This window comes from Hydra vulgaris, chromosome 02, assembly GCF_038396675.1.
Source record: "Hydra vulgaris chromosome 02, alternate assembly HydraT2T_AEP".
NCBI lineage: Eukaryota > Metazoa > Cnidaria > Hydrozoa > Anthoathecata > Hydridae > Hydra > Hydra vulgaris.
In genome coordinates this window covers 32,500,001-32,519,692 of record NC_088921.1, presented here as the reverse complement: position 1 = coordinate 32,519,692, position 19,692 = coordinate 32,500,001, and the positions used below count along the sequence as shown (strand labels likewise).

Below are 19,692 nucleotides of genomic sequence, written 5' to 3'. Positions count from 1 at the left end.
TCAATGCCTCCAAACAAATTTTACTATGTTTTTTTTTTTAAGTAGTGTGTTATTGGAATATATAGGAAAGATAATGCATTAGCCATTTTTGTATAGGGGTCGCCCACAAATTATATCACACAATAGAAGGGAGGAGGAATGGTTAGCAATTTTATGACAATTTGTTACAGGGACAGGGGGAGGGGGATATTCAGTTTTGCGATGCAGCATTTTTTTTTTGAATTTCAAATCTAGAAAATCTTTTATATTAATTAAAAGAGCTCCTAGGCCTAGCTAAAAACAATTGACTGCAACTATTCCAATTTAACAAAATTGGAATTGACTTTTTTAAATTGACTTAATGTATATGTCTATGGCTTTATGAGACAATAATATTGCTGATGTATCATTGATGAAAAAATAATTAATAATAATATAATTATTAATTAAAAATGCATTTAATAATTATTAAACAACAATAATGGTTAAAGTGCATTACTTAGTGCATAACCTGCACCTAACTTATTGCCAAAGAAGTACTTAATAAATTTATCAAAAATTAAATATATCTTCAGAGGTTATTTGTCTGTCAAGTTACTGTTAATTTATACAACTATGTCAAATTATAGGAGTACAAATAAGAGTATATATACACTCCCCTTCCCCCATACCTATTTAAGTCATTCGATGTATGGTACTACACTATGGAGGGGTGGGGTACAAATTTGTTGCATTATTAAGGGAGGAGGGTTAGTAATATGTTACAATTTGTTACCAGGAGGATGGGAGGGGTTTGAAATTGTTGAAAATTGTGTGACAATTTATGAATGACCCCATATTTGTTATATATTTATTTTATGTTATATATTTTTTTTGAAAAAGATATTTTATTTTTTATATAACACTTGCTACAATATTTTTTATATTTTAATTTTATTTGTAAGGTTCCCATCTCGAGCTTTTAAGGAAGTGTTTGAAGACCATCCTGAATCTCTTGTGAGGGTTGTACAGGTAATATTGCACCTATTTTGTATCACAAACATGAAAAAATGGTTTAAGAGTTTTTTATCTAATCTTTTTACATGAATTCATTTTAACATGAGCTCTTGCATTTATTTAATTTTTTTGTGTGCAGTTTTTTTGTTTCTTTTAATTTAGATGATTATGCTTCGTCTACAACAAATGATTTTTCAAGCATTTCATAAGTTTTTGGGGTTGCCTGCAGAAATCGTCAGCAGCCATTCTGTATATTCTTTATTTTATTAATTTGTTTATTTCACATTGTTACACAATATTTTAAAGCACAACTGTTTTCAAGACGTTGGTTAGTTGCTTTTTAACTTTGTGTTAAAACCTTAAAAGAAAAACTTTATAAATGAAAGTTCACTGAGCAAAGTAGAAACTAAAAAGTATATATCTTTTTATTATTTTTTTCTAATTTACAGCGTGTTAATGAAAGTTTAAAGTCTCTATCAGTCTATTCACTTGAAAAAGATGAAAAAAAGCTTGGAAATTATTTCCCTCAAAAGTCTGTTGCATCATCCATGGGTCATGCAAGCAGTCTTATTTCATCTATACAAGAGCATGAAAATGAAAGTCTGTTTACAGATAATAGCTCTGCTGGATTATTGATTCAACATAAAAACTCTATTAAAGAAAAAGCCATTTATCGGAGAACAAACTCAGTTGAATTATATGGAAAAAGTAAATACTTTTTCACTGTTTTTTATTTAATTTGCTGCATTTGATGTTTCAAATATTTTAACTAAAATTTATTTTATTTTATACATTTTCAATATAATATTACATTCAATATAATTTTATATTTAATATCCTTTTTTGAAATTCCCTCAGCCTTAAATATTAATTTTTTGCAGTTTATATATATATATATATATAACAAAAGCGAGGTTTAAGTTTCATTTGATGTAATATACTTGTATTCATCAATACCACTAAAGGAAGCCACTTTAATTCATATAGACCAATTGAATTAAGATGGTTCCTACAAATATTCCACCAAACTTAGTATATTTGAAACAAGACAACTCATAGGACTTTGTTTACACCATTGTTATTTTCTGTGGAGCAAGAAAATCCATGAACTTGAGAATTCTGGTCCTATAGATTTTTGATTCATGGTCGTACTTGCAGAATCATTTGTTCAACATTATGAACAAATGCTTAAAAAATTGCAATGGCAGTAAATCCTCCTCTTGACCTAAAATCTCAGATATGTCGATGATAGTCGCTAGATTTTCCAACACTCAAGAAGCTGAACAATTCCTAATTATCTTAAACAAACAACACCCTGCGTTACAATATACAATCAAAACTGAAAGCGAAAATAGAACTCTAAGCTTCCTCGATTTAACCATAATAAATAACAACAAAGAAAAATACGAGTTTAAAGTTTACAGAAAGGAAGCCATTACTAATATCTAAATTAAATCTCACTTAAATAATGACCCTAAGATTCTAAACACAATATTTAATGGTTAAGTTCACAGGGCTTATTCTGTATGCAGTAATTTATTATTACAAGATGAGAATTATTTCCTTATTCAAATGTTTAACAAAAATGGGTACAACATATGCCAACATAAATGGATTGCAAACTTAATTGCAAATAAACTGTCCCTAAAAATCAAAAAAATTCAATCAGAAACAAAAATCAAATCCAAATTTAAGAACATTACTACTGTCAAAAAACAAAACTAAATTGCCACATAATTGTCAACCCGGAACTTATTTGGTTGATTGCAAATGCTCAAAGAGATACATAGGGGAAACTAAACTTCAAATTAGAACTCGTACTTAACAACATCTAAAAAGTTTAAATGAGGGGAAACATTTTCAGTATGCAATAGTCACCCATAATAAAATTTGCTCATAAGAAATAAAGTGGGAAAATGTAAAAACAATTAAAGTTGAAACAAAAAAATTTGATCGAAAAGTGTGCGAAGTTCTTGAAATACAGAGGTTCCAATTTCACCTTTACATGGCGGAACTAATCTAGATAATGGGCAGTTTGTGAAAACTAAATTTTGGACTCCATTTTTTACATTTTTACATAAGCAAGAAAGAAGCCATTCAACTGCTGATGTCAGTTAATTTTAAACTGTTTCTAATGTTACAAAAAAAATTTTGTGTATAATTTTTATGAGCTGATGATGCTGGTAACCATAATCCAGCAAAAATTTCTAATAATAAACTATTAATTGTATTAAGAGAATTCGTATTAATTGATGTTTTCTTATATATATTTTTCTCTCTCTCTCTCTCTCTTTCTCTCTCTCTCTCACTCTATATATATATATATATATATATATATATATATATATATATATATATATGTATATATATATATATATATATATATATATATATATATATATATATATATATATATTTTTCTCTCTCTCTCTCTCTCTCTCTCTCTCTCTCTCTCTCTCTATATATATATATATATATATATATATATATATATATATATATGTATATATATATATATATATATATATATATATATATATATAATATATATATATATATATATATATATATATATATATATATATATATATATATATATATATATATATATATATATATATATATATAGTTAGATATATATATATTGTTAGTTAGATAACTGCAATGCAACCTTATCAGGTTGCATAGAGCGTCTTAGCAGCACTGTGGCGGGTTTTTTGGAACAAGTCCAACTGATTCTTAAAGGTGCTTAGGCTTTTAGCATTTATAATCTCATCTGGTAGGGATTCCAGCTGTCGGCAACTTGATTTGAGAAGAAGTTACTTCTGTTATTATTGGATGAACTATCTCTTTGACCAATTGACTTCTATGACCATGGCGAGGCGCAGAACAGATCGGAGTGTGGTGCCAGTTAATAGTTTCTTTACAAGATTCGATTTTAAAAAGCTGTATCTCCATGATGACGTCTTTCTTTGAGCATGGTCATGGTCTTTTTTCATAAGGTAGATGCTTTATACTATGAGCTATTTTAGTGGCGCATCTCTGGACTCTTTCTAAGATATTTATATCTTTAATTGTATGTGGGTTCTGACTTGAGCCAGAGAATTTAAGATGAAGGCGGGTGTATGTTATGTATAATTTTTTCCATAATGCTACATTGCGCAAAACAAATGTCCTTTTAAGCATGCCAAGCATCTTGTTGGCCTTAGATATAGCAGTGCATACCTGGGCGTTTTGTTTGAGATTGTTGCTAACTATGATTCCCAAAATACGTTCAGATGAGGTTGATTTTAAATTAAATCAAGTCAATTTATCCACATCTAGCATGTACTTTTTATTTAGGCAACTGATGTGAAGAACTTTGCATTTAGAGATGTTTAGCCTCATATGTCATACTCTTGTCCACAATACAATTATTCTGTTCTTCACCAAGTTGAATTGGGGTAAGCATTTTTGTGTCCGAATTTGACCATTGATCCTGTACCCTTTTAGTTTCAAGATTAGACTTGTATAGTGAACCTTGTCAAAGGCCTTGGCAAAGTCAAGAAAGAGCAAATCTACAGACGATCGATTAACTAATGCTTTTGTTAAATAGTCCATAGTTTCAAAGTGGTTTGTAGAGCATGACTTACAGGGAACAAAACCATGCTGTTCTTGTGTAATCAAATTGCTGTCAAGTAGGTGCACTAGGATGGTTTGTCTAACTATATTTTTCAGTAGTTTGCATGTGACAGTGGTGAGACTGATAAGGCGATAATTTTCCCAGTCAGTGGTCAAGCCTTTTTTGAATATAGGAATAATTTTTGCTACTTTCCATGCAGTAGGAACCTCACCTTAGTCAAGTGATTGCTGAAACAGTATGGGTAAAAGTTTTATCCATTCAGATGGAAAGCTATGTAAAACTAGTGGTTGGATATTATCATATTCTTTTATTTGGATTCATTTCTCTAATAAGTTGCTCGACTTGATTAGTATTATTGGTATTATTGCCAATTTTATTGTTAGTTTTGATAAAAGGTTTGCCGAGTACCCGACTAGATGCTGAGTTAAAGACGCTTTCAAACTGTTTGTTGAGAATGTTTGCTTGTTGTTTGTCGGTCGTTATTAGTCCAGAGCTATTTAGTAAGGTGGTAATATCAACTTTACTCTTGTTTTTGCTATTGATATTCGCGAACAAACGTTTCAGATTTTTTTTTATTGTATGCAAGGTTGAGTTCAAATGTATTTTGAGCTTTTTTGCTAGTTTTCTTCAAACTATTTTTTACTTGGTTGTAACACATTTTTAAGTTGGTGGACTTCCATTTGTTTGTCATGTTTAGATGCTATAGCTGTGATTTTAATCTAGATAGTTGCATAATTTCTTTGCATATGCAAGGTACTGTCAATTTACGGGTTAGATGTTATTTTATGATTGGGATTGACTCAACACATACTTTATTATAAATAGACACAAAGTTATCGTAAGCCTTATTTATATTTTTGTTGGCCAATGATGTCCAATCAATTTTTGAAAGTTTAGAGGACATAGCAGTGAAGTCACCTTTTTTATGGTGAATTTATTTGCCCAATCAGTAGGAAGATTACAGCTCCAGAGTAGACTTAAATGAGATTGGTGAGCTACATTCAATGGAGGCCCTGGTCTGATGTTTAATACATTAAGAGGATTGTTGCTTATAATATAGTCAAGTGTGTTTTTTGTGAGCCATTGGACATTGTAAAAGAAGGAAAGGTTATGTGTCGAGATAAAAACTTGTCAGCTAACATGTTGATGAAAATGTGTCTTGAGCTGTTATCTGGACTGAGCACATTGACTGATCTATCTGGAGCCCATCTTATGTACGATAATTAAAGTCCTCAACTACTAATAGGTCACAAATTGTTTTGTTCGGACAGCATTTACAGCTAATTTGATGTTGTTGTTGATTTCAAAATCTATAAGATTGTTGTTTTAGTGGTTAACAGAAGAAGGAGACCTATAGATTGCACTAAGTAAGAAAGAATAGTTGTTTATAGTGAGTGAAACCCAGAGCTGTTTAGATGTAACAGTCTGGGCACTGTCTCAGCTCTGATTTGACACGCTATAAGCTTATTTAGAATGTATATTGCAAAACCCCCAGAGCTGTCAGCTTGGTCTTTGCGGAGGAGATAGTAGTCTATGAAAAGTTGCTGATGTTTCTGAAAACCAAGTTTTAGTTATAAAATTTACATAAATTGTGTTGGAGGAAACAAGCGCAGATAGTTCCACTAGTTTATCTGAATTCAGGGACGTGGCATTTGTATAGTAATAGTTTAATATAAAAAAAGGCTTCCCATTGTTAATCAATTCAATATTAGTATCACTTGTTCTTCTAGGGGTTATTGTTGATGGTGTTATTTTAGTATTGCCTTTGGCGGTACTAATTAGTAAACTATTGTAGCGTTTAGATATCTGAGAGGTTGTTGTCAATGGTGCTGCTGTAGTAGAATTTTTAGCAGAACTGATCGTTCTAGTTGTTGGTGTAGATCTTGTTGATGTGGGATTGTTAGGCTGGAGACCTTTGCACATGATCAGATTATCTATGGATTGCTATAGTCTGATTCATATAATTTGGTGTTGGTCGCTGTTGTCCTTATGTAGTATCATTTTTATTTCACCATCTCTGACAGCATAGTACTTACATTTGCCTTTTTTGTAACGTAAAGTAAACCCGTTTTTTTCTTCTCCATATGGTAATAATCTATTCTTGTCCTTGCATATTTTGCATATCCTTGCATATTTTGCGTAGATTCGCTACATTTTCTTTTTCAATTGCTGTTTTGTCTTTATTCAGATAAAGATTACTGTAATTAATAGAGTTTCCAACTTTTTCTGAGAAATTCTTGCGCAGCTTCTTGGTCTACAACTTTGACAACAACTAGCAGTGGTTTTGCTGTTACTGGCTTTTCAGTCTGATTGACTATGTTAGTAGTTTCGCTGTCGTGTTTTTTTTTTTTAGTCATCTCATCTGTTTTATTTTGCTAATTAGAGCACCAATTTCTTCTGCTATCTTAATTATATGACCTTAATCCTCGTTGTCACTTGCGTTTTCATCAGTTTTTAATGGCAGTGGCAATCCACTAATTAAAATGTTATTGGCATTTTTTTCTTTTTTTTTCTGTTCTTGTGCAAAAATAGAGCAAATGGTTACAATGGTACCATTGTTTTTAATTTTACCTGATACTATTTCACTGAAAATTTTTTTCAGTGGGCTTTGTGTTCCAGATAATGACCGAGGCCCTGGCCCCAGCTAAACTATATGATTTAGCAAGGGTTAATAGCCGGGGCTAGAAAAAAAATTATAATACGTTATATATTGTAATTTTATTCTTACATTTACTATTTATTAAATACTGGAATATATTTATACATTTTCAAACTCTAATTTACTTCCAACAAGATTCCAAACAACCACTATTAAGTTATGAGTTACTTTAAAATAGAGAATAAGTAAAAATACTAGGAAATGGTTAACTGAAGACTGGAAAAGTTGTAGGTTGTATATAAAAGAAAAATATGAAGATGGCTAATAGTTATACGGTTTTTTTGATGTGCAAGGAAAAAAACTGGATTAATAAAAAATTTTATAGCGTGAAGGAATAGATACAGTAAAAGGATGCAACTTGTTGATAAGAAACAAGCAAGTATGAGTTTTGGTTTATTGTAATAGAGACTACAGCTTGTGTGAGCATTGAGCATGATTGTATTTGTAGAAAAAAGAAAGAAATGCTACCTTACAACAATGGGAGAGTAGCTCAAGCTTGGCAGATAAAGCAGGTCTAATTTATTATTATTATTTTTTTATATGTTAATTGACCACCCTAATGCTGAAAACGCCACTGCAGATGAGGAGGCTACTTAATTGTGGTTATAACCCTCTCTCAACTATATAATTCCAAAACACAAACTTTGACAAGCCAGGTTACTGCACAGAGAAACACATTGAACATGGTATTACCTGGGACTTGGTGGGGATCGAACTCACTTATGACTTGAGCAATCTACTACTACACCATGATCGCATCACATTTACAATGTGCCTTTAGGCTTTGTCTGAGAGTAAAAGGGTTGTTATTCATCAATGTTGGTATACCAACATTATTGAAATATTTTGTTACAGTAAATAAATGAGTTTTGATGGCTAACAAAAATTACAGATTTTAAGTCCAGAATTTACATCCATAAGCCACAGCAAGCCTTAGGCTGTTACAGAAGAGAGATCAGATTAAAAATCAGCTGCTTGTTCTAAGCAATCAAGAAGTGAAGACTTTTTGTCAAGACAAGAGTATAAAGTTGAGTCGTCAACAAATAGAGCCACTTTAGATGTTAAATTTTCATGAAGATTGATTTTGTAGATAAGAAACAATAAAAGAGCAAAGATTTAAGAGTACCACAAGATACCTTGTGGTACCCTTAAAGTTACTTGAAATAAAGAAGAGTGTAATAACTTTATTACTGCAGTTAGTAAGAAATAGTTTAATAATCTCAAAACCTTTATATAAAGAAACTAATAACAGAGTGGAGACTAATTGTAGGATAGTTGGAGAGGTCAGAGTGTTTTCTAGAGTTTTGAAATCGGAACCACTTATTTAGCACTTTTTAAAAATTAAATACTATTAAATATTATATAATTAATAAGATTAAATGTTAGACTTAAATGTTAATGATATTGTTGAAGACTAACCAAAAGTCTCTAGAACCTAACATCTGATATAAGATCCAAGATTTAGTAAACTGAGGATAACAGAGCTTAACATCAGACGGGACCTTTTTACATTGTCTGCTTGGAATAATAAATGGACATTTGTTCTTAAGAGAGATGTTCTTTTAAAAAGATGAAATAAATGATTAATAAAGCAACTGCTCAAGATGGTGAAAAAAATATGGAGTAGAATGAAGTTTGACTTTAAGAATAGGAATAAAAGCTTCCAAACATTTAGTCCAGAAGGAATAAAAGCTTCTGAGATGTGCTTTATGCATACATATTATGGATATAAACATATATGTTTGCTATTTATTTAGATGCTGCCATACAATATCCTTTCATATTTATATAAACTTTAGTATTTGTATGGTGTAGTATTTACCAAAAGAGAAGATAATGATGATGATGATAATGATGATGATAATGATGATGATGATGATGATAATGATGATGATGATAATGATGATGATGATGATGATGATGATGATTATGATGATGATGATAATAATAATGGTGATGATGATGGTGATGATGATGATGATGATGATGATGATGATGACGATGATGATGATGATGATGATGATGATGATGATGATGATGATGATGATGATGATGATGATGATGATGATGATGATGATGATGATGATGATGATGATGACAAATAGCCTGTCTCACAACGGAGTGCTGCTACATCAACTGAGGGTTTGGTTTGGGTAAACATCAAGGTCAGGCTTAGGGCTAGGGTTATGGCAAGGCTTAAATATGGTTATATTACTGTAATTAATTGTTTTTGTAAATAGATGATTATAAAAATATATACAATATATAATAAATAAATAAAAGTAACAAAAATCAATATAAAAAACTTTTATAATTAAATAATAAATTTAAATATGTATAAATGAAAATAGAAATAAAATAAAAATTAAAAAATATATATAAATATGATAAAAATAGTATTAAAAAAGTAAAAAAAAACATAACAGGAACAAAAAAAACATGTCCCCATAAGCACCAACTAGAAATGTATATATACATATACATATATATATATATATATATATATATATATATATATATATATATATATATATATATATATATATATATATATATATATATATGTATATATATATATATATATATATATTTATATACTTTTATATTTATATATATTTATATACTTTTATATATATATATATAAACAATTTTAAAATGTATTTTTCAAAATAGAGTGGTCAATGTTCTTAAAAGAACAGAGCAATAAATTGGTAGAAAATCACTTAACAAAAAATTTTCATTTAACACTTTTCATCAATAAAAACTCATCAGAAATCCTGAGCATTTCTGATGAGTTTTTATTGATGAAACACAGTGTTAAATGAAAAAAAATTTTTAAGTGATTTTTTACCAATTTATATATATATATATATATATATATATATATATATATATATATATATATATATATATATATATATATATATATATATATATATATATATATATATATACATTCTTCCTGATGAACCTACTGATGGTGAAGCACAGTGTTGAAGTAATCAAAAATTAGGAAAGTGTTTTTACTAATTTAATTTATTATTGCTCTGTTCTTTTAGAACATTGAGCACTTTGTTTGTAGAATACACTAACATAATTTATATATATATATATATATATATATATATATATATATATATATATATATATATATATATATATTATATATATATATATATATATATACACACATAGTTCTATAGTTTGTTGGCTTTAGGAAGAGCGGAAGGAAAAAAGTGATTCTTACGCCAACACATACGTCACTTTTAATTACTTTTGACTTTCGTCCAACATTTCCGTGTTGGACGAAAGTAAAAACCATTAATTTAATTACAAATTAATCGTTTTTTAAAAAAACCACAAAAACGCAAATTTAATTGACCAGAATGTTTTTAAAAACATTCTGAATGTTTTTATAACATTTTGAATGTTTTTAACAATATAAACAATGTTTTTATTTTTATTTTTTTTAATAAAATGTTTTTATTTTTATTTTTTTTAATAAAATGTTTTTATTTTTATTTTTTTTACTGTAAATCATGCGCGGAGTGTTGCTACATCGACTATCTTATAGCCTGACTCGCAAGGGAGTGCTGCTACATCGACTGACAAATAGCCTGACTCGCAAGGGAGTGCTGCTACATCGACTGACAAATAGCCTGACTCGCAAGGGAGTGCTGCTACATCGACTGACAAATAGCCTGACCCGCAAGGGAGTGCTGCTACATCGACTGAGGGTTTGGTTGGGGCAGGCAGTCTATCATTATTAAAAAAAACAAATTCCGGTCTTGCATTTTACTTTTTACTTTTTGTCAACAAAATATCGAAAAAACTTTCGGACAACATCTAAGGGTTCTATATATATATATATATATATATATATATATATATATATATATATATATATATATATATATATATATGTATATGTATATATATATATATATATATATTTATATATATATATATATATATATATATATATATATATATATATATATATATATATATATATATATTTAAACAACTTTAAAATGTATTCTACACAATAAAGTGCTCAATGTTCTTAAAAGAATAGAGCAATTATATATTAGTAGAAAATCACTTAACAAAATTTTTTTTTATTTTACACTGTGTTTCATCAACAAGGATTCATCAGAAATCAGATTTCTGATGAATCTTTGTTGATGAAACACAGTGTAAAATGAAAAAAATTTTTGTTAAGTGATTTTCTACTAATATATATATATATAAATATATATATATATATAGATATATATATATATATAGATATATATATATATATAGATATATATATATATATATATATATATATATATATATATATACATATATATATATATATATATATATATATATATATATATATATATATATATATATATATATATATATATATATATATAGATATATATATAATGCAGTCGTGGTGTAGTGGTAAGAGTTCTGGCTTCAGAACTGGAGTTCTGTGGTGCAAAGCCTACTCTGGCTATATATGCCTGATTGGTATGGAAGGAGTCATGAACTTCCTGGTTAAATGCAATTCTGCAGTGCTCTGCAAGTCCATTAGGACTTGCAGAGCACTGCAGAATTGCATTTAATAACTATTAAAAAAATAACTATTAAAAAAATAGTTCTGGGGTTTATTAGTTTACTAAAATGCTTTCTAAAAAATGTTTATGGAAAAACTCAATAATATACACTTATATTTATGCACATAACACAAGGTATGAATGCTCTTTGGAAGAATCAAATTTTTAGAGGAATTTTTAGACTTAATAATATACTTGTAGTTGTTGATATTCCAAAGGAATAAAACTTTTAAAGCCAAATTTTATTGTTCAATTTAAAGTAATTTTTGGACAGTATTTTTTTAAGCTAAACATTGCACCATTGATTGTAAGCATTTTTGTAATGAGTATTTGCTTCTGGTTGTAGAATTATTTGTAGAATTATTAAATTTTGTAGAACTATTATTTTTATGTGAATGCACATGAATAATATATTTACAGAACAGAGTATTTGTTTTATAACAACAGAAAACAAAGCGTTTTTAAAATCCAAACAAAGGGTCAAGAGTCATCAAAGGATAAAATTGAGGGTCTTACATCAATTTAGATGCCCGTTACAAATTAAATTTCAAATGATTTAAATAAAATTTTAAACAAAAAAAAAATTTAAAATATTAATGTATACATGGTACATTAGGGTGTTTCATTTCCGACAAATTTTCGAAAATGATTACGTTACATGCATAACGGGGTTAATAATGTGCCAAAAAAAAGTCTGAAAAATTTTCAAAATTTTAAAATGTCATCTAGAGGTTGCCATCTTGAAAAAACAGCGTTTTTTACACTTTTTTCAACTGTAAACTTGAAAAACTTAAAAAATAATTAAATTTATGTTACGTTACTGGGTGTATATATTATATGAACATTTGGTGAAATTTTCAGAAAAATTGGTAAATGTCTAGAGGTCGCCGAATTATAAAGTTTTATTTTTTCAACATATTTTTTTGCTGAATAATTGCTTAAATGCTTTCACCTTAAATAAAATGCATAATTTATGTTTTGAGCATAATTGACCACTAAAAGTTGTTGCGTGATTAAATAGTTTGCAAAATAAACATCTGGACGTATGTATATAAATTTCATAAATTTATTTTAAAAAATTCGTTCTTATTTCAATTAGCAAAATTGAAATATTAAAACAATTTTAAAACTAGTTGGAAAAGCGAATATTTTATTGTAACGATGAACCTAAGAAAAAATAATCAAGATTGGTTAATTGGTTACCCTGAATCCAATAAATTATCAAGTTTCAGTCGTCTACCAACAAAAAAACATGTTTTGGGTAGATACTCTCATTTACATTTTTATTCAAAAGGCGACACTTCTGCAAGAGATATTTTTAAACTTGTTCTTGGTGAGCTTAAGGAAGTTTGGGAAAAAGCTGGAGTACCAGTTCGTTCAGATAACTCTTGTCTTTCATTGCTTACCAAATTGTTTGTGGAAATGGTGAAAATAAAAAAAATTGATCACGCAAGTCGAGATGTTAAAGCTGGAAAAGAAAAAATTGTCACATTTTGTAATGAACTTGAGAAACTTTGCGACATTTCAGCAGTAAATGCATATGAACAGTTATTAGTATCACGTAGACCAAAATGGAAAGAAGATTGGGCATTTTATGAAGATCAAAAGAGTAGCAGAAAGTATCATATGACAGGTAGCATCGATCTAGGTGTTTCAAAATTTTTAGAATGTCGAGAAGATAGACTAAGCATAGATTTTCGGAGAAGTTCAACCGAAGATCAAAAATCGAGTGCCTTTGATGTCAGTGAAATAGTTGAAAGTGCTGACGAAGAAGATCAAAAAGATACAGAGTTTACTCCTTTACCACTAAAGAAAAGAAAGGTGCCTTTTACAAATTCACTAGAGATATCATCAAAGAAGCTCTCAGAAGTAACGGCATCTGTGGCTGATCGATGTTGTTTATCAGTTCGCCAACAACTTCTATTTCAATCCACTATCATCTGCAAAAGCGGAGGCAATCTTAATGAAATTTCTATGTCAGTATCATCTGTGCATCGTCAAAGACAAAATGCGCGAAAGAATATTGTTCTGTCAATTAAAGCTGACTGGGAGATAAACAAACCTAAAAAGGCCATTTTGCACTGGGATTCGAAGCTTTTTCATTTAGACATAGCTCATAATGAAGAACGTGTAGCAGTTCTTATTAGCGGATCTCTTAACGGGTACTTATTTATTTATTTATATAAATCCTATGTATATTTTTTATTTTTGTATTCAAAGAAACTAACTTAAGTTTTATTTGCAGGCCGAAACTTATTGGTGTACCTTTGATTAAAGATTCGACAGGTAAAACTCAATGTGATGAGGTCGTGAAACTTGCGCAAGATTGGAACATTTTGGAAAACATTGTTGGTATATGCTTTGATACAACAGCAAGCAACACAGGTAAGAAAAAAAGGAGCAGCAACTTTAATTGAAATTGAGTTAAAGAGACCTCTTCTATGGCTCGCATGTCGCCATCATCATAATGAGCTACACATTAAGCATGCATTTACCGCATTAAGAGGAGGTAGCAAAAGTCCAGATGAACCTATTTTTCAACGTTTCCGAGCCGAATTTTCTAGAATTGATATTGATTACTCAAACCTGAATTTTTTTAAATGGCCTACTGATATTAAATCAGAAATATTTAATCAAGCAAGTTTAGTTCTGAAATGGGCTTACCAATGCCTTGAAGAGAAAATATTTCCGCGAGAAGATTATCTTGAGTTAATTGAATTAATTATTATCTACCTTGGGGGGAAACTATCAATGGAAAGAATATTCAAAATTCACAAACCAGGTGCAATTCACAATGCCAGATTTATGTCACATTCCATATATATTTTAAAAATGGAACTCTTATCTAATAAATTTATTATGTCCAATAATGAGCAAATTATGATCCACCGCATGGCTAAGTTTATTAGTCTTTTTTATTCGATGCAATTTCTCCGCTCGAGGATTTCCGTATTTGCTCCAGTTGATGACTTCAAATTTTTTTTTTGCAATGAACTGGTATCAAGAAGAAGATTCAGATATCGCAACCGCTGTGATTTCGTCGATTAACCGTCACCTTTGGTATTTAACAGAAGAGCTTGTTATTCTATCTTTATTTAATGAAAAATTGTCAGAATTTACCAGAACAATAATAGCAAAGAAACTTTTTTCTACCCCAAGACCAAAAACATTTTTAATTGGGAAACCAAAATTTCCGACATTAAGTTCTTCAACCGTTATTTATTTTTTAATTGGACCACGGTCGTGGCTTCTTTTTGATTTATTAGGACTAATAAACAACCAGGAATGGCTCCAGATGAATCCACAAGAGTGGAAATTCTTCCAAGATTATTGAACTGCAGACGATTTTGTTAAACAATTAGAGGTAACAAATGATTGCGCCGAAAGAGGAATAAAACTTATTGGTGATTTCCGCGAGTGTGCACAAAATGAAGAACAACGACAATTTATTTTGCAAGTTGTCGAACAACACAGAAAGCAAAATCCATCCGATTCGAAATCAAAACTAATTAATACTTTATAGTATTTTGTATGTTACTAATATCTTCTTTATTAATTATTATTCTTAGAAAAGCTGAAGCCTAAAAATAGCCCAGTTAAATTTTTTTTAAGATTTAAAAAAATAACAAGTTTTTTAGCTTTATATTTTAATACGGCGACCTCTAGACATTTACCAATTTTTCTGAAAATTTCACCAAATGTTCATATAATAACCTTTAATATATACACCCAGTAACGTAACATAAATTTAATTATTTTTTAAGTTTTTCAAGTTTAAAGTTGAAAAAAGTGTAAAAAACGCTGTTTTTTCAAGATGGCGACCTCTAGATGACATTTTAAAATTTTGAAAATTTTTCAGACTTTTTTTTGGCACATTATTTACCCCGTTATGCATGTAACGTAATCATTTTCGAAAATTTGTCGGAAATGAAACACCTTAATGGTACATAGCTCAATAAAAATTGAATGATTCTTCTCTCTCTATGTAAAAATAAATTCTAAATTAACTCTTCTTACATTAAATCTAACTACAGAGTCACTCTCATTTCATGTAGGTTTAAATTCAAAGTGAAGTCTCTACACTGTTTAGTCAACAGTGTGGAGACTTAATTTTTTCAAATTTAAATAATTTTATAATTAACAATAATAACTTTGAAGATCCTAAATTTGTTTTACTTATTACTAATAATAAGTAACTAGCTGATCTGACCTGTATAAATACGGGTCTTTGAAGTCTATTCCACGCTGATCTTTTCTATACTTTTTCCTTATATGTTTATCCTAACTTTCCGGACCCATAAAATGCAGGTCTTCACTAAACCTACCATTTCTATACTTATCTATTCCACACCGATCATTTTTATACCTATTATTTGTTTACTTCAATATTTTTATGTAAAATAATTCATTTTTAAAAAGTTGCTTTAAGAGCAAAACAAATAAAATGCGCACCTTTTCCGCATTCCTAGAGCTTATAAGAAATTTATAATTAGGTTTGTTTTTCTCCTAAACACATATCTTTGATAGCTCAGTGGTTTAGTGCGCTGTCATCAGTGTCGTTTTGGGGGATTAAGGACATCCCCTAATAAATTTTGAATATTTTTCAATCATGCTGTATTTATAGCAAAATTTTTATTATAGTATATATCTATAATAATTATAGCAATATTTATAGCAAATAAATAATAATATAGCAAAAAAGTTTTCTAATTGTTAGAATTCAAAAGTTTTCTCATTTTTATAGATTTAATGTACACAATTGTTCCATATACTGCCTATAAACTCAACATATTCTAAAGATGTTTACACTTACAGACGTTTGTACGCAACCCTATACAAATGGCAGAACTAAGATGATGTTAGAAAATGAAAAACTATAGGCTATAAAACGCTAATGGGATCATTCATAAATTATACTATGCTAAATTTATTTTTAAAAAAGAAGAAGATCTCAAGTTTTTTTAGGTGGCGACTTTTATTAAACTTAATTAACTGTTTTGATTTTTTATTTAACTTATGATCCTTCAAGGGAAAATTCTGATCTTTTTTGTTGTGTTCATTGTAAAATTTAGCGTTGCATAATTTATGGACAATCCCTAATCTAAAAGTTAAGCCGAAAAATAATGGAGTATACTATTTTGATGGTTATCTAAATTTAACGGGGGCGTGGTAAAATAGCTGTAAAACTCTAAATTTCCTTATTATATCAATATTAAATAATTTTAACTTTGAATTATTTTAAAAAAATAATAAATTTAATAAATTAGTTTATTTTAAATATAAAATAAGAAATTTCAAATATGTCTTTATTAAAAACATACTTTTTAAACCCCCTTATTGTTTAAAAAAAAAAGTTGAGGTCACCACGTGGCAAGTTTAAATCATCAGCTTGCTTTTTTTTTTAATTTTTGTTATTTCAAATGCTATAAAAAAACAACTTTATAGTTCTATAGATTTTATACTCTATATATAAACATGTTTACTCATTTTTCTTGCACAAACTCAACTTAGTTGTAAAAAAAACTTGAAATGTAAAACTAAAATAACATAAGTAATATACATAAAATGTAACATATATAACATTAAATTATGACACATACGCAACAAATTTCCCCCATTTTTAATGTTTTTAGAATTTTTAGCTTTTTTAAAAATCTTTTCGATTGTTAAAGTGTATAATATCGTTGCATATATTTGTATATAATCTCTATAAAACTTCACAAGTATATTGTATTTTTAAAAATCTTGAATAATTAAAAAAAATAAAATTGCTAGCAGTAAGACTCGAACCGCTGCTTTTTTGTGCGCTAACCACTCAGTCACGCTGGCACAATTTCTTATGAAATTCTAAAACTATATAATAATTTTTTTTTAACAGAAATAAATGCTATAGATCAAAATTAAGGAGAGGTTGCCGCAATGCAGTTTTCAAGTGAAAGTAAAACTGTAAAACTTGATATATGTTTTAACATTACATAATTTGAAGTTTATGTATATTAGATATTTGCATATACTTCGTTTACGTTTTTTTACAAAACAAAGTTGCTGCAACTCTTTCTCGCCATTACCTCAGTTGCAACGGCTGCCAAGAGCTCTGTGTCAATCAGGCTCGAAAGGGCACTACTACTACTATTAAGTTCAGCTTTATTATACAGATGAGTAATGAAATAAGTTATAGACCATAATTCTTTATAAAGTCTGTATTATATCTTTTCTAAAGATTTTACTCTTTTTTATATCAAATATGACTGACTTTCAAGGAAAATTAGTTTTTAAGTTAGAAATTAAATGAAAATATCATAAAGACTTTTTAGCTCTTTATTTATTTCATTTTTTTAGTCACGAGAGTCATTACACCAGAGGATTTATATAGACTTGATAACTCATAAGCCAATCCAGTTCTTTATTTATTTCAAAAATTTGTCTTTAACCAGTCTGTTCCTTCAAATTTGGCAAAAAGTTGTAAATTGTTAGTTGTAAGACAAGATGATTTGACCCAATTAGATGAGATGACTCAAAAAAATGAAAATACAAGATCAGCTATACCATGTTTCATACAAGTTTTGATGTCATTGTACTTAGCAAGAGTTTTTATGATATGTGAATAAGTGCATCTTTAACAAACTAGTTTGCCTCATCAAAACCACTATGACAATAGTCAAACATAGGTTTCAGACGCTTTGTAACTTTGGTAGTCATGATTTTGACCACACAACCACTTTCTTGCACTATTTTGTGTTCAGAATCATTTGATTAAACCATATTCTTGGATTTTGTACAGCATTGAAGTGAACTTTTTATATTGCAATTTGTTATTTATATAGAACTCTTAAATTTGTTTTCTTATCTTTTCATGCTTTGACATCATTTTTTTCTTAATTTTTGATAATTATCTAAATAAAAGAAAATTTACTAATTAAATGAGCTTTAAAAAGAATATAAGTATGAAAAAAAAAATAGTTTAGCTTGTGACATTTAAAATGTAAACTCAGTCTGGATTTTTAGTAACCACTTATTATATGTTTGAGATTATGTGGAATTATATATGTTTTCTTATATGAGAGAATGTGGAATTATTTGTCTAAATAACAATATCACAATTCGATTTTTTCAATTTGATTGACTGGTCATTGGAATTGATTGGTCATCATAAAATATTTTTAATTTCTAATCTCTTTAAATTTAAAACCTTTCTTTAGCAAATGAAATTCATAATGGTTTGTCATCAACAACTTCTGATTTTGATGCTGTTCTTGATCGTGTTGGACTTGAGGGAAATTCAGAGGAAATTCTTCAAAATCAGGTGACAGATGATTTTGTTTCAAGCTCTAGCATTATGGGAGAACTCGAAGTTGATGAAAGCTATGGTATACCTACTGAAAAAGAGGAAAAAATGATGGCAGCTGCTCGAGCAGATCTTGTAAAATTGCTACAATTGCCGGTAATTTTATCATCAAAAAAACTTACTATAAATAGTAATATAATTGTTTTCAAACATTAATTAATTTTGTAATATTTTATTTTGTTTATTTTACATTATTTAATCTAACAATTTTTCAAAATGCAGCCAGTTAAAAACGCTCATAATCATAACATTTAATATTATTCAGAAATGTTAAAAATTTAGCTCATGAATTCAAATAATATTCATGTAACTCCTGTAATACTAACATCTATAGTTTCAAATGACAATTATGAGATGTAAATTACAGCTATATGATTTAAATAACATATAAATTGAAGTTTATAATGTAGTAAGATTTAGTCTATTTAAAACGACATCAAACAACTTCAAAAAACATCAATAGTTTTTATAATTTATT

At 28.6% G+C, this 19,692-nt stretch overlaps 1 protein-coding gene across 3 annotated transcripts in view; it reads left to right on the top strand.

The window, feature by feature from the left end:
• Positions 1 to 19,692, top strand: part of LOC100211798 (patatin-like phospholipase domain-containing protein 7) — a 111,124-nt gene that overhangs the window by 44,925 nt on the left and 46,507 nt on the right. For all 3 annotated transcript variants that reach the window (XM_065790630.1, XM_065790629.1, XM_065790632.1), the window contains exons 12-15: positions 924 to 990; positions 1,138 to 1,224; positions 1,425 to 1,683; positions 19,069 to 19,310. In XM_065790630.1, coding sequence (XP_065646702.1) covers positions 924 to 990; positions 1,138 to 1,224; positions 1,425 to 1,683; positions 19,069 to 19,310 — 655 coding nt within the window. The remainder of the gene's footprint in view (positions 1 to 923; positions 991 to 1,137; positions 1,225 to 1,424; positions 1,684 to 19,068; positions 19,311 to 19,692) is intronic.